Source organism: Protopterus annectens, chromosome 4.part1 (genome assembly GCF_019279795.1).
Source record: "Protopterus annectens isolate FY-2018-M chromosome 4.part1, PAN1.0, whole genome shotgun sequence".
In the NCBI taxonomy this organism is placed as follows: domain Eukaryota; kingdom Metazoa; phylum Chordata; order Ceratodontiformes; family Protopteridae; genus Protopterus; species Protopterus annectens.
In genome coordinates this window covers 998,460,086-998,481,752 of record NC_056734.1, presented here as the reverse complement: position 1 = coordinate 998,481,752, position 21,667 = coordinate 998,460,086, and the positions used below count along the sequence as shown (strand labels likewise).

General features: G+C 44.4%; 1 protein-coding gene across 2 annotated transcripts in view; it reads right to left on the bottom strand.

Annotated features, from left to right (window-relative positions):
* RPL35A (ribosomal protein L35a) overlaps positions 1 to 21,231 on the bottom strand; it is a 97,020-nt gene extending 75,789 nt beyond the window's left edge. The window contains exons 1-3 of one of the 2 annotated variants that reach the window (XM_044070703.1): positions 21,215 to 21,231; positions 20,386 to 20,388; positions 5,291 to 5,331 (exon numbers count right to left, since the gene is read on the bottom strand). In XM_044070703.1, the coding sequence (XP_043926638.1) occupies positions 5,291 to 5,301 (11 nt within the window). In that variant the 5' untranslated portion in view covers positions 5,302 to 5,331; positions 20,386 to 20,388; positions 21,215 to 21,231. Of the gene's footprint in view, positions 1 to 5,290; positions 5,332 to 11,277; positions 11,288 to 20,385; positions 20,389 to 21,214 lie in introns of those variants that run through there. The other variant, XM_044070704.1, reaches the window with a different exon arrangement.
* Between the last annotated feature and the right edge of the window lie 436 nt (positions 21,232 to 21,667).

Genomic DNA, 21,667 nt, shown 5'->3' with positions numbered 1-21,667 from the left:
GGCCAAACATGCACTAGAGCATCTCTGGGGGATTCCCCTGGTGGGGGAAGTAGAGCGAAGTACTTGCTGCACTTTGCGTTCGAAGGCAACGCAAAGAGATCGCAGCAAGGTTGACCTCACTTGAAGATTTGCTTCGCTACTCTCGGGCTCAGAGACCACTCGTATGGTGAGAGGATGGTTCGACTCAGCCTGTCAAAATGTTCGACCGACCCGCAATGTGCATTGCTATGAGAAAGCGGTTGGTGGCGATCACCCATTCCCAAACTCTCATGGCCTCTCAACAAAGCGTAAATGATCTGGTTCCCCCGTTTGTTGATATACCAGCCTACTGACATGTCTGTTTGAATTGCAATTGTCCGTAAGGGAAGAAGGGCCTGGAGTGCTTGCCATGCTAAAAGCACCGCCCTCATCTCTAGGACATTGATGTGCAACAAGGTCTCCGAGTGGGTCCACGTGCCTTGGATGGTTCTGCCCATGCAGTGCTCCCCCACCCCAAGCGAGAAGCATCCGTGGTGGCTTGGGGTGAGGACATTGAGAAGGGGGCGCCTTTCCCAGAGATCCGAGAGTAGGGATTTCCTGCAAACCTTGCTGAGGGGGATAGATGCACTTAGCAGATGTTGCAGGATGGACCACTGAACCTGCAAGGTCCATTGTAGGACCCTCATGTTTAGACAAGCTAGAGGTGACAGACTGATGGCCGCAGCCATGGAACCTAGCGCCCTCAGGACTAATTCTGCTGGAGGAGCCGGGGATTGTAGGAGGGCCAGCACGTGGAGTGTCAAAGTTCAAAGCCTGTCCAGAATTAGGAAGACCCTCACCAGGTTTGTGTCTAGCCTAGCCCCGAAGAAATCCAAGATTTGAGTTGGCTGAAGGGAGGATTTCTTGAGATTGACTGAGACTCCCAGTTGAGAGGCCAAGTGAAGGAAGTAATTCATGGCTGAACTTGGTAGATGCCTGGTGGGGGGAGGGTCAGGAGCCAGTCGTCTAGGTACGGAAAGACCTGTATTCCCTGAAGCCTCAGGTGGGCCACTACAACTTCCATAACTTTGGTAAACACCCTGGGGTAATGTGGTAGTACGCATCCCCGAGGTCTATAGAGCACATCCAGTTGTTCTCCTGCAGGAGTGGGAGAATGGACTGAATGGTGACCATCCGGAACTTTTCTTTGGCAAATCGACAGGTTTAGAGTGGACAGGTCGAGGATTGGTCTTAAGTCCCTCGTCTTTTTTGGCACCAGAAAGAACCGTGAGTAAAAGCCTGATCTGGATTGATCTTGGGGGACGGACTGGAGTGCTCTTTTTTTCTAGCAGCTGCTTTATTTCTGTGGCTGCTGCCTCCCTTTGATTGGGTGGGACATCGGGGAGGCTCCGGGGTCTGAGAGGGAGATTCAGAAAGGGGATAGTGTAACCTCTGGATATGATTCGAAGCACCCAGCGATCCGTTGTAATGGACTCTCAAACTGCTAGGTGCCTCGAGAAACGCCCCCCCCCCCGACTGCCTCCAGAGTGGAGCAGTCGGGTAACCCCTCAGGGCTGCTGCACGGGCCGATCCGAAAAGGGTTCTCTCGACCCGAAATAATTCGGCCCCCCTCTGCCTCTGGGTCGGCGTCCACCCTGTCCTCCTCTGCCTCTGAAGGACGAGGGGTCCAGAGCGAAACGGGACTGTTGCGATTTCCGGAACCACATCTTTTATCCCCTTTGGTTCCTGGAGAAGGACCTCTGGGGAGCCGAGAAGCGCATCCCGACGGCAGACGTCTTCCCATCTTTCCCGCTCTGGACCAGCGTGTCGCAGCGAAGAGCCGTCAAAAGGGGCATTTGCGAAGGACGCCTTGAAGGGTTCCACAAAGTCGCAGAGACTGAGCCAAGCATGCCACCGTAAGACAATGCTCGCTCCGCTAGCTCTAGCAGCTCCTTCCATAGCATGGGAAAGAAGCTGCATAGAAGTGTTCGAAATGGAAGAGTGGCCATTCGAGCTGAGAATGTTTTCTTATCCTCGGCCGACATGGACTCTGGGGGCGACCCGGCGTATTCCTTGATGAGATCCCGCTGGAGTCATATCACGTGCCATATAGTTCAGCGACCTTATGGAGAAGGTAGCTGAAGCAAACATCCGCTTCCCTCTGCGGTCCATCGTGCGAGACTCCTTGTCGGGAAGGTGGACTAGTTCCTTCTTGGTGGCAGCCGCCACCAACATGGCATTTACCGGAGCACCCTTGCTCCAAACCATCCTGTTGGTGGACTGAGGATTTTGTCTGGTCTCTTTGGTATGGGCTCCACAGTGTCCGGTTCTTTCCCTGCCCTGGTAGTGATCAGATCTACCAGGGGATCGGTGGGAGGGGACATCCAAGAGGTAGATGGGCCTGTGGCAAACGCCTCCAGAAACACAGACTCATCTGAGGAAGGTTTTTAGGCTGACCACCCCCCTCTAATGCGAAGCATTTCCATAATGTCTCCGAAGGAGACGTCCTGGTGGTGGTGGTGGTGGGGGGGTGACCTTGGGGAACCTTCCCCTTCCTAAGTCTGTGTTCTCAGTCAGGGACTCGGGTGAGTCCAAGTGCCTCCTCTTGCACTTACGTTTGTGAGGAACCGCCTGGGGGAGGGGCTGTCTGAAGATGCCTCACCAACCACATCCTGTTCCTCTAAGGGAACCATCTGGGACGTACAGGCTGTCCCTGGGGCCAGGTGATGGAAGGTAGGCCCGTCTTAGAAGGAGTGGAGGGTGGAACCATAGCAGGAGCAGGAGCATGGGGTCTCGAATCCCTCGACAAGACCCTCTCCACAACATCGAACGCCGAAGGGGAACTGCTCTCGCTAGGACCCGAGAGCAGTCCACTCGGATCAGAAGAGTGGACTGGAGCCGGCGCCGATGCAATCTGATCTGAAGGGCCAGTATGCGCCGAACGAGACGGAGCTGAAGACACACTGACACCTCCAGATCCGAAGCTCAGCTCACAGCTCGGATCCGAAAAGAGACCCGACAAACTCCAGGGTGCGGTCGGAGCCGAAGTAGGGTGTACTATCGGAGCAGAGTCTCCCCCGGCTCCGATGCTACCTGGATCAGATGGCTCTGAACCCCGAAGTGGGTCAGAGAAGGAGCAATCGAGGTGAAAAATGGGGTTGAGCTCCCCCCCCTGGAGGGGGGGGGGCAGGAGCACTCCCATCTGCAGTTGGGCCTGGAGAAACCTACGCATCATCCGGTCCATATCTGCATCGGACAAACTTCGAGTAGATCTAGATGAGGCCACCAAGGCTGACCTGGAGTGCCGCCTCGATGACCTCGAAGGCGACTGGGTCTCCTCCTCCGGGGAAAAACGAGGTGAATGAAGCCGGGAAGGAGAAGGTCCGGACGTCCTAGGAGAGGCTGTTTAGCCGGTGGAGCAGAGGAGGAAGATTCGGCCTGCCGCTCGTGACGTTTCTCTCTCCTAGATTCCCTCTCCTCCTGAGCCAAGGTGGGAGGGTGAGTCCCGGCCAGGGGAGCAGGGATGGAAGGCGGGACCGCCGCGGTCGCAGCCGGTGCCGCTGAGGGAGAGGGCGACGAAGCAAAGTCCGGGGGCAGAAGTCCTGCCAGAATCAGCTTCGACCGCCTGTCCCTCAAAGCCCTGGGGTTGAAGGCTGCACAAACTGTGCAGCCCGAGGAGAGATGGTCAACCCCAAAGCAGATAACACACAGAGTGTGGCCATCCGCTGGGGGTAGCTTATGGCCACACTCTGTGCATTCGGAAAAAATTGCTTTAGAGGCCTCAGACATGGTAACAAAAAAGATAGGCCAAACCCACACACACACCTTCACACACACGGGGGGAGGGGGGGGAGACTAAACTAACTAAAAGATAGAAAAATTACTAACAAGTTTAGCAATTTAAAAGAAATGGGGAAACAACACTCACTCGTCTATGGATTAAACTAAAAACTAGGTCAAAAAGGTAAATTTTTATATAAACTCACAAAACCCTACACTTGCAAACTCGTTCTAGATGCTTGAATAAGCCGCGGTAAACGAGATCTGAGGACAGAGAGGGATGGCAGGGGGTTATGGGTAAGGGGGAGGAGCTTGGAGCTCGTATCTTAGCTGAATAAAGCTGCCGGCTCGGATCCGATACCCACAGGTTGATGAACAAATTAAGTGAACTACTTCAGATACATGGTTTACCTTTACATCGTCGATCCCGATACGGGCAAAACGGCTTCTGCAGATACCGAAGTGCGAACGTCGCCAACGAATTCCGCATAAGCGAACGGCAAAATCTCGCCCCTTTTTGACCCATGGTAGCACTGGTGTGGAGGTGTGGCACGGCCAGAAATGTCGAAATTAGACATTTAAAATTTTTCACGGTTTTGGTTCGCTTAAATGAATTGATTAAGTAGCCGGTCGATCATGTGTGATCGACGATATAAAGGTAAACCTAAAAACATACACAATGCATCATATATGTAAATAATTTTTTTCTAGGCAAACATATCTTAAGTACAAGTCTAAGTCAATATCATGTTTATAAAATCATCATATCTCAGAAGTAAGACATGACTGGAGTGATAAAGAAATCACTTAATGAGGGTGAATGAAGGGAGGTGTGTGCTGGCAACTTGAACTACAAAAAAAGAAATTGGGCTCACATTTTGGGACTGTCTAGAACTATTGTAATTTCTTGGGAAAGTTGAAAGTGCTATTATAGTACCAAAAAAAAAAAAGGAATTCACATCAGTTAAGGGGAGGATTTTGAACAAATGGGATAAAGTAGAACATTTACTTAAATGTTACCGTGAAAAGAAAAAAATATCTGAACAAAAGAATATACAGTAAACTTGAGCACTGAAAAACAGAAGGACATATGGGGAAAGGATTAGTAGAACGGTTCCTTGCTGCTTTTCTAAGGTTCCAGAACATTAATGCCTTACATCCACCTCTGGCCCACCCAAACCTCGTATACAGTTGTTTAAGTGTTGTATTATTAAACAAAGACAATGGAAAAATTAAACGATCTTGACAGTTAAACATGGGTATTGTGATTTGTCAATAGGTTTACACTTGCCAAACACAGTGTACTAATTTATTTGGTTTTATGATGTCAGGCTTTTGAACTGATTTGAACAACTGATACAACTTTAAAGAACAAACACGAATGCACCAACAGCCCGATGAATCGTTTTGTGTGCACACCACACACTAGGACTGCACAGTATATGTATAATGTAAAGGCTTTCACCTGTGAAACGAGCCTCTTTCAAAAAAAAAAAATCGATGTAAAGAATTACTAACAGATGCACTACAGTACACACTATCAGCAGCTTACCTTCCACTCATGGTAATTTCAGTTGCCAGTCACAGACGGCACTGCAAAACAAACAAAAAAAAAATCAACATACAGTTATTCAAATAAAGTCAATACACAGTTTTAGCTATCAAACTGATATTAGTTATCATTATGAAAAAGCAGGACTACAGCCAAGTGATGCCTTTTAATCGGCCAACAGATTTTTCAGAACCAAACCCTTCTTGTACAGCTGAATTATTAATGCTGGACAAAATGCCTGAATATTTCAAAGATGACTAGAAGGGAGGCACACACATTAAGCTGAAAGATGAGCTTATATACTCCACTAAAAAATTAACACCTGGGAATGTTATATACACACTATATATATACATATATATATATATATATACATATATATACATATATATATACATACACACATATATATATATATATATTCATACACACATATATATATATATATATATATATATATATATACACACACACACACACACACACACACACACACACACACACACACACACACACACACACACACACACACACACACACACACGCATACATAAAATGTCAATGCTTTAAGGTAAAGTTTTAAAATCTTATTCAACAACCAAGCAGTAATACAGACATTGTAATCCAATTTACCTGGAGGTGTCAGTACACAGGTTTTACAGCACTATCCACTCACCGTGGATGCATAGCGTATGCTATTACCCAGAGAAACAGAAGGAAATAATATTAAACCAATGTTAAAAGTGCATTTCATCCCTAGACTGACTTCCCTCACTTTGACTGGAAAACATCACTTACACTAACACGGACTTACAAATACTATTCTTCCAATGTGAGAACTGACCTTCAGTTTGGCTGAATAGTATCTGTTTCACCAGTGACTAGTGGGTAGGACTTTAAAAACTGCATACAGAAAGCAGTTTTCCTCACCATGTCTGTTGAAGCCGGAGTTCAAAGGCATTCATATTATCTCTACTTGATTTACTGAAATATAAATGTTGTCTTAGTTCATATGGAAGGCTCATTTGCAAAGGTCACTACCATATTCTTAGGAAACCGTTTGTTAGAACACTCCAAAAGCTTCTCCCAATAATACCACACTTTCAGAAAACTCTACATTAAATCACATAATTTACAGCTATTTACAAAAGGTACCTCAGACGAACCACTTACAAATGTTATGATGACAAGGTAAAGTCTCTTAGCTTATCAATACCAAGTCATATTTACTATGCTTCTACCAACAAAAAACATTTCTACTAATATGCTTCATTAAACACACAACAGTTATCCTATTACAATCCACATATTTAATGTTTACATGTAAACTAATGTAAGTGAACATTATACAAGGAACACAAATGCCAACGTGCCTCTGTTGACATTTACTCAATTTTTTTTTTTTTTGGGAAACACAGACAACTGTTCAATATAAAATGCTGCAGTAGAGTAGAAGACCCCTCCACCTACAAAAAGGTCAAAATCTTATCAAAGTTAATGACCACTTGATTCCCTGATCACAATGGGTAGTTAGTTAAATATGCCTCTCATTTTAAAGTAGTACAGGATATCAAACCAGTCAATACTTGAATACTACTCAAAGAAAGTTTCTTAACTTAAAAGATGCAACAACAAAGTAATAGAGGACCATACTGAAAATCACAAACAAAAGGAACATATCTGAAGAGCGAAAATGTGTGACCAAATGCACAGACAAACCAGAAGTATTTTTCGAGGGTACAGCTGACTCCACTGCATCTGTAAACGGAGTATTTTGTTTCCCAGTGAAGCCAGTATCTTCACCATTTCCTGAAACTACATTTTAGTGCCAGAGTAAATGGAGTAACCTCCAAAAATGGGAGGTGCAAGGAGTACAATTCTTAAGCCCCCCCCCCCAAGCTCTTATAAAACAAAATCAGAGTCAAAATTCAGCATGCACAAAGTAAGAGGTTCTCCCGTTCGATTCTCGGATGGAGTGCAGGGAGTGCCTTCTGTGTGGAGTCTGCATGTCCTCACCTCGGTTGGGTGGGCGTTTGAAAGACATGTGTCAATGGGCATGCCACCGCTGAAGGTTGAACGTCGAGCTGGCACCTCGGCGTTCGTCAAAATCTACCGCCAATCATTAGCGGACCGGAGTTCCGCTGTGGCGACCCCTAACCGGGAAAAAACAACAACAGGTACTTTTCAACTCCAGAACATTCATTTTTGTGCATGTGACTGTCATGTACTCGTACACCCAAACCCCCACGATGAACCGGGATGGGAGGCACCAAACTAAAAAAAAAAATATAGATTTTTTTACAAAATCAGAATATGACCAAACACTGACAATGCAAACAGCGAACATCTTGTCATAAACCTGAAATGCAAACAAGACTTCTCTTTTTGGGACAAAGCAGCAGAACAGGCCACAAAACTAATACATTAAAATCCAGTAAAATACTGGAATTCCCCCTAGTGAAGTCCACACAGGATGAAGCTGTGCCATCAAGTAATGTAGCACTACTTTTGTCAATGTATTACCCCAGAACCATCACCCTAGAATATCAAAGCCCCACTGCCTGTTAAATACGGATTAAAAAAACAAAAATAAAATGTGAGGCATGGTTAATTTGCCTCACCTAAACCAAAATCAAACAGTGGGAGGGAAGAAGGAGGGGGGCATCATACACACAAAACAGCAGTTTCTAACAGCTTTCAGAATGACCCTAGTCCCACCAATCTGTGGTTAGTCATTTGTGCCACTACACATTTTTAAGATAAGGTGTGTACAGTTAAACATATGGGCCTGGGGTAGCAAAGGAACAGACTTTCCTGCACTGATAACAGATACAAGCTACTCAAATCAGAGCATGTAAATCAGATGCACACGAATACAGGCATGACTGAAACAGTATATTTACTTGCCACAGATTTCTGAGTATCTCCCTTTTAAAAGACCTCAACAAAAGACTGTTAACATTTATCCAAGAAAATGTTTGTATTATGGATGGATATAGCGGACAGTGCGTGCGTGTGTGTGATACACACAAATATATATATATATATTATATATATATATATATATACACACATATATATATATATAAATAAATAAATAAATAAGATCTACCTACAAACATCTGTATGCATGTCTGTGTGTGTATAGACACACAATCAATTAGCTGCTGTAGTTCAATCCAGCTGTAAACAGTACTCCCAAGACCACTTAACTGCTCTGTCTTCATCTGTTTCAATTAACTTTCTCCTCCATATACTACATTTAAGTTACTCACCTGATGTATCAGACTTTAAGACACTAGGATTGCTGTGGGCCAAATGCAATAACCTATTTACCTACAGCAGCGTTTTAAAAACCTGTCACACATCATCTCTTCCATAAGATTAGTTTTGGAGAATGAGCTGGCTGGAGTGACATCCCAAGTCCATCAACCTTTAAACTGTTTCAGTTCTGCTTCCCACTTAGTAGATTGCAACTGCCACCCTAAGGTTAACATCCCCTAAAAAAGGAAAAAGTTTTACTTCTCCCTTAAGACTCACTGACACCCTGTCCAAAACTGTTTGCTTCCTTAGAGTGCTTGCTGGGACAAGCTGTGGCCTCCATGACCAAGAATTTATGAAGAAAACATGAGAACATTTACCTTAGAGAAAAGATAGTGCAACTGGTGATCGATCTCCAGGGAAACATTATGCTCCTGCAGCCAACCAATCTTTAACTGGGAGTCAACCAGACCCTCAAACGCCCACCTACTCCAGTTTAGACATATCCTACCCATCCCTATTTGGACATTTTTTAAACCAGCTCTCCATCCAATCTTCTCAGGCTAGATGGTCTTCAGACTCTGTCTAGTCACAAAAGGCTTAGAGAAAGACCCTTACTCCTCCATCTTCAATTCAACCTCATCTCAAACAAAATCCAATAAGAAAGATCATTAACTCACGGGGGACTAAGCACAGGATCACAGTAAAACATTTACTGAGCCAATCAACTAGACCATTAGAAACAAATGTGCATATTAAATATTTCATAATTAGTTCATTATTAAGGCCCTTTGGATGCAAAGTATGATAAGTGAAAATAAACCAAGTCTCCTTTAGTAATAACATATCAGAAGGCTCTAAATATAAATCAGAAAATTACCACATATATCATAAAGAACCTCAAAAAATCTGACAAGACTATTATATTTGAAAAAAAGATGATGCTACAGGGCTGGCAGGAGAATTTTTGACATCTCAGATGTGTTCAAGTATCTTCATCTAAGTTAACGTATGGTCTTACCAATGTAAAACTTATTACAGGGGCAAAGTAACCCACAAATCACCATTTTTTATAACAATTAAATACCCCTGGAACTTTGAACAACTTTCCATTAATGACATGTGTAGTTCCCTGATTCATGTAACTACAAGTATTGCATCCCTTACACAGAGACTCCAAAACCTCACTACCCACATGAATGTATACAACTCTACTTGCTGTGCTAGGTGAATTTCTATATAAAATTTTCAATTTTAAATTCTTGTATATCACATCCGATACAATAATATACCAACATTCCCTCAATGTACGTGACACACCTTCAACAATAATATACCAACATTCCCTCAATGTACGTGACACACCTTCAACAAACGGAGCATAACGAGTCACAAAATACACATCTTCCTGTTCCCCTTTATTAATTTACAACAATACTAATAAACTTATTCCCAAGCACCTTTTCTCCACATTGCATTTGCATGTACTCATGGCTGCAAGCAAATGGATATGCTGTTTTGTTTTTTTTTCTGTTCTGTTGGGGTTTTAAGAGTTCCCCACCCACCTTTGTTGAGTTCTTAAATTTGAAGGGTTTTGAGTTGCCCACCCCTACTAGAAGCCTCATTTTGGAGGCTCCTCCCAGTCACATTTATTACTGCTTGTTAGTAGCCTGATTAAACTATAACTGTTACTCTAAGTCTTTTTGTTTAAGCACTTAGGCTTCAGACCAGTTGTTTTACATTAAGAAAGTTTGTGGTCTACACTCTTGTGGGAGGAGAGGGTAGATTCTGCCTTCTGAGCTGGGAATTTCTGGTTAAAGGCTTATTGTGCCTGCTAATTCATACCGTTTCTTTCTCAAATTGGTGTTATCTTTTTCAGTAGCATAGACTAGATTTAGACCTGCTGAATCTAGCTTTGTTGGTTTAACTTGAGCACTAATCCAGGCCAACTTTTTTTTGCAGAAGGTCCCCCTGCACCCTAGTGGCAGGAGTGTGCAGCTAGAACTTGTCTGATTGAAGACTGCTGGAACAGGGCTCAGTTTTGAGCTTTTTTTATTGGTTGATTTAGGTTCATAGGTTAGTACTAAGCTAACTGCCTTTGAGAGCCATTTTAAGCCTAGCCAATTATCCCTTGTGAGACTCAAACCCTGCACCTTGTGTTTGTAAGGCAAACACCTTAATCATTACACCACCCTCCCAACCCTCATTTAGTTTGCTCGTTTGCTACGGTTATACTTAGAAAAAAATAAATTTAGCTAGAGTTCCCCAGACCTTTCTGTGTTAGAGGGAAGCCTCTCAGCTCATCAGTGGGAGTAGTAAGCACTAGGTAGCCTATCTACCACAAGAGGAGTGGTTTTTAGCTCCCTTTCAGCTTTCTGCTTTAAAAGCCCGTGTCTGCACGTTGTGCAGTGCCACTAAGCTAGGGTAAACTATTTTCAGTGCCAGAATGTCTGCTCTTCAAATTTCCCTTAGATCTTGCTAGTTCTCTTCTCTCTTGCATTTAACTAGCTTATTTGCTTAGCACTTCATCTGGTTTCTTGCAGCAATTATTGTAGCACACACGTGCTAACAGCACTAAATGTCCTATAAGGAAACAGCTCCAGTACTTATTAATAATAACCGTCCCTCCTGGCAAGTCTAAAGGAGAGTTCCCTGTGCTTTATCCTATTAATCTGGTGAACTCGGGCATTCTGAGGCAGTGTAGCAAGTGCATGTACACAGACAACCCTCTCCTCTTACCTCCCAACACTCAAAACTTGTGAGGGATGCACTTGTATATCCAAAATAGAAGACATGCACTCTCCAGCCAAGACTTGAATAGCTGGTCAAGAGAAGGTGGTCAACACCTGCACCACACCACATAGCACACACAGTCCCCCTCCAGAACACTCATCACAGCTCTCACATAAAAACACAAGCCACACACCCACCTTCACAGAGGCTCTCAATGGAAATCTACCCAAATAGAGACCTCCAAAATCAGAAACGCACTCTACCACCACAACACAGCACAAATCACAAGACACAAAGCTCACCTACACAGTGTGCCCCTCAACCTAAGCCCTTAAGGCAAAACAGCTTGCCCAATACACTAATCATAGGTGACTCGACATTGAGGCACATTGATGTCTCACTCAGTAGGTTGAATAAGGAGAAGGCAACAGTCAGCTGTCTCTCAGGTGCCAGGATCAGACAACACACACACTCAAGTCACTCCACAACAAGTACAAGTATGACTCTGTTGTCCATGTGGGTGTGAATGACCAGAGATGTACCTCCCTGGACTACACAGAGACATGGAGGAGCTCTCAGATTATGTGACCCAGTCAGATATGACCCTAGCCCTGAGCAGCATCCTACCGTCGCCCAGAATGATACCGCAGTACAAGCAGAAAATGACCGACTTCAACAACTGGCTAAGTTTCTGCTGTCATTCTAAGGGGATCCAGTATCTGTCTGCTTGGGATGACATGACTGCAGCACCTCGATGCTTTGCCAGAGATGGCCTGCATCTGTCACCCTTAGGTTTCTGGACACTGGCTAAGGCTCTTTCCACCCCTATAGTGCCTTTTTAGGCAGTGTTCCAAAGACCAAATTACCACTGTAACAGCTATAAATAAATGCAGTCTGAGGGTCATGCTGCTCAATGCTAGAAGTCTAAATCTCAAAGATGTGCTCACTAGAAGCACTCCTCAAAATGGAGAACAGACATTTGTGCTGTAACGGAGACCTGGTTTAAAGCAGCAGAAAGCACCCCTGCGCTATTGGGCTAAAAACTCCTTCCACACCTTTTGGCCCCAGAAAATGGACTGAAGCTCCAAAGGCGGTGGCGTCTACATATTCATAAAGGATATGCACACCTCCAGACTAGTAGCCCAGTATAACTCACCGGAGATACTTCAGGTACAACCAACAGTGGGTAAGATGGCGATTCATGGTGTAGCCTGCTATAGGTCCCCAACCATGTCACAAGACTCTCATTCCACGTTCCTAAGCACCCTGGAAACTATTAGGGTCCAACCCAACACCCTGATACTGGGCAACTTCAACTACCTCTCCATCAACTGCGAAAACTACTCATGCACCAATACACTTGCCCAACGTTTCCTGGAACTCACTGATTCCAAAGCGCTGGACCAGCTCATTCTTACAACCACTAGAGGAAGCAACATCCTTGACCTGGGTATCACTAACATGGGCAAATATTGCCCAACACCAACAGCCAATTCTTCCCTGGTTAGATCAGACCACAAATTAATTACCATGGAAATCTCACCTACATAACACAAATACTTGCGAGAGATGCAGCTATTTAGCCAAACTGGAGGCTGAGCTCTCTCAACTCAGGACTGGCAAGACCAGACAGGAGGAGAAGGCAACTACACACACCACAAAACCACCTCACATAATGCTACCACACCACTGAATCAAACACAAACACACAAAGACATACTCGGAGGCTCTGAGTAAAAATTTACCTAAACAGCAGAGGCCTCTAAATCAGACACCCAAACAACTGCTACCTCAAGACACCCCACAAGCAACACATAAACCACAAAATCAGTGTGCAAAGCAGTCACAGCCCTTAAGGCCAAATACAACACCAAACATACTTGTCACAGGTGACTCCATAGTCAGACACACTGACGTCCCACTCACCAGGCTGAACAAGGAGAGGGTCACAGTAAGCTGCCTATCGGGCGCTAGAATCCGCCACATAACGCAAGCACTCGGGTCACTCCACGGCAAGTACAAATATGACAGTCATTGTCCATGCTGGTGTGAACGACCTGAAACGCACCTCCCTGGACTACATGTAAAGAGACATAGAGGAGCTCTCTGATTATGTAGCCCAGGCAGGTATGACCCTGAGCAGTATCCTTCCTTCACCAAGAATGATGCCACAATATAGAGACAAGATGATCAGCTTTAACAATTGGCTTAATGTCTGGTGTCATTCAAAGGGGATCCAGTGTCTGTCTGCCTGGGATGACATGCTTGACAAGCCACGCTGCTTCGCAAGGGACGGCTTGCACCTGTCACTCCTGGGATTCCGGATATTGGCTAAGGCTCTTGCCACCCCATAGTGCCTTTTTAGGCAAGGCTCAAATTCTAAACCTACCACCCTAGAAAACAAAAATGGGAAGAAACTGAGGGTGATGCTGCTCAATGCCAGAAGTCTAAATCTCAAAATGCACGCACTCGAGGCCCTTCTCAGTATGGAGAACATCGATGTCTGTGCTGTAACTGAAACCTGGTTCAAGGCTCCTGAGAGCACCCGGCACTATTAGGTTTTACCTCATATCATGCGTTCCGGCCCCAAAACCCGGACCACACCACAAAAGGAGGGGGTGTATCCATATTCATAAAGGATACCCACACCTCCAGGTTGGTGGCAACGCATGAAGCTTCGGAAACCATCCAGGTGCAGCTAACCATAGGCAAAACTGCTCTACAAATTGTAGCATGCTACAGGCCACCCTCTCAAACTCAGGAACCCCACACAGCCTTCCTGAAGACACTGGAGGGTATAAATGTATCTCCAAACACCATCATATTGGGTGACTTCAACTACCCGAATATAGACTGGGAACATTACTCAAGCCCTAACTTTCTAGCCCAACAGTTCCTGGAGTTCATAAATTCAAATGCCATGGAACAGCTAGTCACTGTTCCCACGAGAGGAGAAAATATACTAGATCTCATTATCACAAACATGGGGACAAAATGCTCCACACGAAGTATATCCCTCATTGGTGAGATCTGATCATAAACTAATCTCACTGGAAATCCACATCCTGCCCCCACCCCAAACAAAAAAGACCACAGTGAAGAACTTCTCTAAAGCAAACTTCACACTACTCAAGACTGGTGTGGCATCCTTCAAGGCCCCTGAGCCAATGGAAACCACAACCCAAGCTGCGGAAGCCCTTACAAATGCCTTCTATGAACACCTCCAGGACTGCATGGATCAGGCAATCCCAAATAAAACCAAGACTCTTTCCACAAAGGGCAAACGTCCAGTCTGGTGGACCCCAGCCATTAACAAACTTTACAATAAGAGGAGAAAGCTATTATAGGATAGAACAAAATCCATAAAAGGGAAGTCACCCCTGATCATTATTAGTAAAAAAAATACGAGCACTCATAAAATCAACTAAGGCCAATTTTGAGAGAAAAATTGCCATGGATTCAAAGGACAATCATAAGGCCTTTTTTAGCTATGGTAGGAACCTGGGTGGAAACTCCCAGATATGCTCAGAATTAGTCCAAAATGATACAAAAATCACTGAACCCACAGACATTGCCAACATACTGGCAGACTGGTTCAGTGCAAACTACACCCCTCTTTCGCCCCCTAAAGGAGAGAAAACTATCCCAGCGGAGTGTAGCCTCCCAGACATCTCAAATGCGCAGGTGAAAGCTGCTCTCTCTAAAGCTAAAACACAGCATCAATGGGACCGGATGGTGTCCCCGGCTGTGTGCTACACGAGCTAAATGAGGAATTAAACCCGCACATAAGGCAGCTGTTTAATCTCAGCCTTACCACAGGATACGTGCCCAAGGAGTGGCGTAATGCAACTGTGGTCCCACTCCACAAAGGCGGTGCCTCTACGGACCCTGGTAATTACTGCCCCATAAGCTTAACAAGTCTAGTCTGCAAAGCTATGGAGAGGATCATAATGGAGCTCATAAACAAAGATATAGGGGACTTGCAGACATTGGACCCGACCCAGTTTGGCTTTGTCAAGGGCAGATCATGCCTTTTGAACTTGGTCGACTTCTTCAAAACAGTCACCAAGGCCATTGATGAGGGAAAGGCAGTCCATACAGCCTACCGTGACCTTGCAAAGGCTTTCGACACAATACCCCACTCGGGTATTGTAGAAAAACTTACCAGCTTAAATGTAAACCCGTATGTCACAAGATGGGTTGCAAACTGGCTTAAGGACAGAACCCACAGGGTTAGAGTTGCTGGCGCTATGTCAGACTCCAAGCCGGTCACAAGTGGTGTCCCACAGGGCTCTGTCCTTGGCCCCCTATTGTTCGGCATCTACTTCTCGGAAGTACAGGCCAACATGGGAGGACTTTGGCTGATAAAGTTTGCAGACGACTGCAAACTGGGCGCCATAGTGGAAAGTGCATTGGACACGGATATCCTTCAGAAGGGACTCAGGGAAACAGATAGCTGGTGCCAGAGCCATGGCCTGAAGTTAAATGCCAAAAAATGTATAGTCATACCCTTCGGGAAAAACAAGGTAACCCCAAGCTACCATATAGGTGGCAATCCACTAAGCACAAGAGGTTATCAGGGACCTGGGGACCCAGGTTGACAGTGGCCTTTCTTTTGACACTCACGTTGCTAAAGTGGTTAGAAAGACCTTCTACATTGCCCACCTGATCATGAAGGGATTCACATCCAGATCTAGTGAGGTCATTGTTCTCCTGTACTCTTCACTTATCAGACCAATGATCGAGTACAATGCCCCATTCGGGATGTATCTCACCCGACATCTGCAGCAATTGGAGAGACCCCAAAAGTTCCTCACCAAAAGGATAAAGGGACTCCAAAATCTGTCATATGCTGCCAGATTGAAGAAACTCCAGCTCTATTCAGTCGCATACCGTCTGCTCAGAGATGACATGTGCCTGACATACAAGGCCATGTCCAACCCGGAATTAATGGACATGCTCCACCTCAAAAAATCCAAATCCACCAAAACCACTAGAGCAAGCGACTTAAACCTTAGCACGGATATAAATAGGACGTGCTGGAGGGATAGATTTATCACTCAGAGACTCCCTATGCTGTGGAATAAAATCCCGGTTCATGTGAGGCAGAGCACCTCGCTGGCTCTGTTCAACAGAAATCTTGACCTGTGGATGGGAGATCGTAGGTTTACCCCGGGAATCATCTCTGTGTCACTGCTGGACAGAGGCACAACAAACTAATGGGCACAGTATTTTTTCATATACGGGGTGGCGTAAGCCACAAAACTTTGGGCTAGGCTTATAAATGCCTTAGGGCAGATAGCCTAGTATAAACCTATGAAAGTAGCAGATTCCAAGTCAGAACCCATAATGTGAAAGTAGCAGACTCAAAGTCAGACTGCCGACCACTCACGAGTGGAGTCCCATAGGGATCAGTCCTGGGTCCTCTCCTGTTTAGCATCTACTTAAGTCCAGACCAACACGGAGGGATTCTGGCTGATCAAGTTCGCCGACGATTGCAAGCTGGGAGCCATTATTAACTCCCCAAATGATGTAGACATCCTACAGAAAGGTCTCACTGAGACCACCGACTGGTGCCGAAACCACGTTCTTAAGCTTAATGCTAAAGCATACGTCGTCATTTGCTTTGGGGGGAAAAAAAAAACCTCAGTTCCCACAAATTACCACATTGACGGTAGCCCACTGAAGGGTTATAAGAGATCTGGGGACACAGGTTGACAGCAACCTCTCTCTGACCACAGCGCCAATGTGGTGGTTGAAGAAGTCCTTCTATGTGGCACATCTCATTACCAAGGTTTTTGCACCCGGGAAGACAGAGGTCATCATCTCTCTCTACTCTTCCATTAGTCCAATCATCGAGTATAATGCCCCATTTGACATGTACCTCACTAAACACTTGCAACAGCTGGAAAGGCCACAAAAGTACCTCACGAAGAGGATCCTAGGCCTTAAACACATGCCCTACATGAACAGACAAAAAAAAAAAAAAACACTCCAGCTTTTTTCTCTCATCTCGTCTATTAAGCTGCGATATCTGCTTGACTTACAAAGCCATGTCTGACCCAGCCCTGTTAGAAATGTTACACCTAAAGAAATCTCAATCCCTCCGCACCACACTCTCCAGGGACCTCAACCTCATTACCACAATCAACAGAACATGCTGGAGGAACAGGTTCATAACCCAGGGATTGTCCAAACTCTGGAATAGACTTCCCACACATGTCAAGCAGAGCACCTCACTGGCCCTTTTCAAGACAAATCTTGATGAGTGGATGGAAAATAGAAAGTTCACCCCGGGGATCACGCCAGTGGCTTTACTTGACAGAGGCAACAGGAACTAAGAGCAGCATGATGCCAAGGCACTTCTACGGGGTAGGCTTGTAAAGGCTCCAGGGCCGTTGGCCTAGTACACACCTATGAACCTGCCAAAAATACATCACTAAAAAGACTGCAGAGTCTAAGTTACAATCAAAAAAACCAGGGCTCAAAAGTTGAACTTTAATTCCTCCAGCATGTAAAAGACACCAAAGTTAAACAGACAGATTCCAGCATACGAACAATTCTAATGTTAAAACAACAGATTAAGAGTGTTCATCATCTTACAGAAGACTTCATCAGAATAAACAGAACCCTTCACTGCACCATTTTTTATACTATATTACTTCATTCTCCATTGGTTAAAACATTAAAATAAGTACGCAAATAATGTCAGCAAACTAAGATTTAAAAAGGACAGCTGTATTATTAAGTTGTAGTTGTGAAACATGGCTCACTGCACAAATCAATTTTAGTACTGTTATCAATGTACGTAATCAACTTGAAAAATTCCTAAATATGTGTGTATATACACATACAGACACACACATACACCTTATTCAACACACAAGACTGCTCATACAAATTAACATCCCATAGGACATATTGGAAACAACCTTATAAAGGCTGAGAGCATTTTAATAAAGTAATAGACATAGTAATAAATACACACGTGTATAGTAATTAATTGTTATATTGAGGTTTAGTTTTTAGCCCTTCTGGGCTCGGAAAACTCAGTTTTAGAGCAGGGAGAAGTGAAATATGGTCATTCGTACCAGGTGGAGTATAGGCATCTAATCTTAACTGCCATAACATCTCCCAACATGTTCGCCCAGTCCCCATCTCTATCACTAGGAACCACCTTTTCCAGGACCCAAAACTTGAAATCTGCTAGTGTACACACCATACTATGCCTATACCTCTCTTTCTGTTGATGTCATAATTGTGTTCATACACACATTGTCTCAAATTACGTTCGGTTTTATAGGTTCATAGGTAGGTAACTAGGCTATCTGCCCAAAGGCATTTATAAGCCTAGCCAGAATGTGTTGGCTTTCGCCGCCCAGTTAGATTAGTTCCCTATGCCCCTGTCCAGGAGAGCCACTGAAGTCATCCCCAGGGGTAAACTTTGTTTCCCATCCACTCGTTGAGGTTTCTCTTGAAGAGTGTTGGCGAGCAGCTCTGCCTAATGTAGACTGGAATCTTGTTCCAAACCATGGGAAGTCTCTGGGACAGGAATCTATCCCTCCAGCACATCCTATTTATTGCCGTGGAGAGGTGTACATCCCTAGTGTGTGTGGCTCGAGTGGATATGGTTTTCTTTAGGTGAAGCATGTCCATCAATTCTGGGTAGGACATGGCCTTGTATGTCAGGCAGAGATCACCTCTGAGTAGACGGCATGCAACCGAGTACAGCTGGAGTTTCTTCAGTCAAGCTGCATAGGGCATCCGAAGGCCAGTGATCCTCTTGGTGAGGTACTTCTGTGGTCTTTTCCAGCTTTTGCAGGTGTCTTGTAAGGTACATCCCAAATGGGGCGTTGAACCCTATGATGGGTCTGATGAGTGATGAGTAGGAGGGGCACAATGACCTCTTTTGATCTGGATGCAAACCCTTTTGTGATTAGGTGGGCCACATAGAAGGATTTGCTAACCACTTTGGCAATGTGATTATCAAAGGAGAGATTACTATCTACTTGGGTCCCCAGACCCCTTATTATATCGTCCATATTTAGGGGACTACCACCTACATGGTAGTTTGTGGGTACTTTGTTTTTTCCAAAGGGGGTGACTATGCACTTTTTGGCATTTAGCTTGAGGCCATGACTTTGACACCAGGTATCCGTCTCAGTGAGACACTTTTGGAGGATGTCTGTGTCAGCCGGAGAGTCAGTTATAGCCCCTAGTTTCCAGTCGTCTGTGAAATTGGTCAGCCATAGTCCTCCTGTGCTTGCCTGTACCTCTGAGAAGTGTGTGTCGAACAGGAGGGGTCCAAGGACTGAGCCCTGGGGAACGCCAATAGTAACCAGTTTAGAGAGAGACCTAGCTTCTGCAACTCTCACCATGTGGGTTCTATCCATGAGCCAGTTGGCAACCCATCTTATGAGTAAGGGTTTTTGTTCAGGCTAGTGAGCTTGTCTATAACAACAGTATGGGGAATGTTGTCAAAGGCCATTGCGAGGTCTAGGTAGGCTATGTGTACCAACTTTCCCTCGTCTATAGCCTTGGTAACTTGTCTCAAAGAAGTCCACCAGGTTTAGGAGGCATGATTTGCCCTTAAAGCCGAACTGGGTAGGGTCCAGTGTTTGGAGGTTCCCAATGTCTCTGTTAATGAGTTCCATGATGATGCATTCCATAGCCTTGCAGACCAAGCTAGTCAGGCTTATAGGGCGATAGTTCCGGGGTCTGTTGCGACTCCACCTTTGTAGAGCAGAGCGGAATAGCCATTGCTGTGCGCTACTCTATGGGTATGCAGCCTGTGGAGAGGCTGAGTTTGAACAGTGTGTTTATTTACCAACATAATATGCCCAGCAGTATTTACAGTAAGCGAGAGACAACACACCTTTTGAATAGCAACTATTATATATCAAAGACTAGGGTATACTAGGGATTTCTAAAAACTCTTACAATTGGCCATAAAAGTACATTGGGAACACCTTCCACACTAGTGTCCCCCCATTTTGACTATTGTCCCATTGATAGTACTACTCTTCTTCTTTTCCAGTATTTCCTTAAGACTAAAGTTTCTCTTGAAACTGTACCTCAAATGTCTGTTAAAAATACATAACCTACTGGGCACTCTTTGAAACATACCTCATACTCTATTTTTGGTTTTCTTTATCCACCATGTATCTTGATCATAGGTCATTACTAAATAAGGTGCAACAGGTAATGCCCCCGAAACCAAACCCTATTCTTTTATTATAGGTTCCCCATATAGTAAGGGTATATATAAATTCCCCAGCCTTGTAAAACTTGTTCTTTAATAGGTCTAATTCCTTTTTGGATGTTATCCTAGCAACTCCTACCATTTGTCCCTTCACTATATTAAGTTTCTGAAAATAGGGAGGACTACTTTGTTAGTGTAGTTAAGAGTTGGAAAAAACACTTTTTTCCTATGAAGCTTTGATATAAATTTGTTGTTATCCAAATCTTTTTCTATGCAAACGTCCGAGTAATTAATTCTATTCGATCCTATTTTGTGGCTGAAAGTTAAAAACTCTGTGGTGGAATTCAAAAATTCAATACATTTGGGAATCATCTCAATAAAAATATCATCCAAAAAACTCAAGTACCTAGAAATATAACCTTTATACATAGAATCGAATACATAGTGGGTTTCCCAATACAACTTAACGATATTGGCAAATATGGGGGCACAGGATGAACCCGTGGCAACCCTATCAAGTTGGTGATACAACTCCCCCTGAAAAATCAAAAAAAAAAATGTTTTTAAGCACCAGCTCCATGTTTTCACGTACCAACCTAAAGTCAGCTGCTAATAGAAATCCAAACTCTGTTAACATGTATTCAAACCATTCTAGGCTGTTTTGGTGTGGAATAACGGAAAATAAATCCTTGTGTCCACCGTCACAAAAATAAAATTCTGTTTTAAACTCTAAACATCCTATCTTATGTAAGAAATCCCACGAATCTATGAGTATGTGGGTATTTATGTTGGCACCGTTTTAATTTTGTATCCACAAATATGGCCAGGGGCTGTGTTTTTGAATCCTCTGAGGTGACAATAGGTCTAAAGGGTGGGTTTTTTACATCTTTGCGGACCTCAGGGATCCCAAACATACTAGGTATAAAGAGTTTTGTAACCTTTAAAAAATGATGCGTCAAACCCAGAGCTGTTGGACACGTTACACCTAAAGAAATCCCAATCCTCCAGGCTACACACTCTAGGGACCTAAACCTTGTCACCACAATAAACAGGACATGCTGGAGGGATAAATTCCTGTCCCAGAGACTTCCTATACTCTGGAACAGGCTTCCCATCTATATCAAGCAAAGTTCTTCATTAACACTCTTCAATAAAAATCTTGAGGAGTGGATGGGAATAAA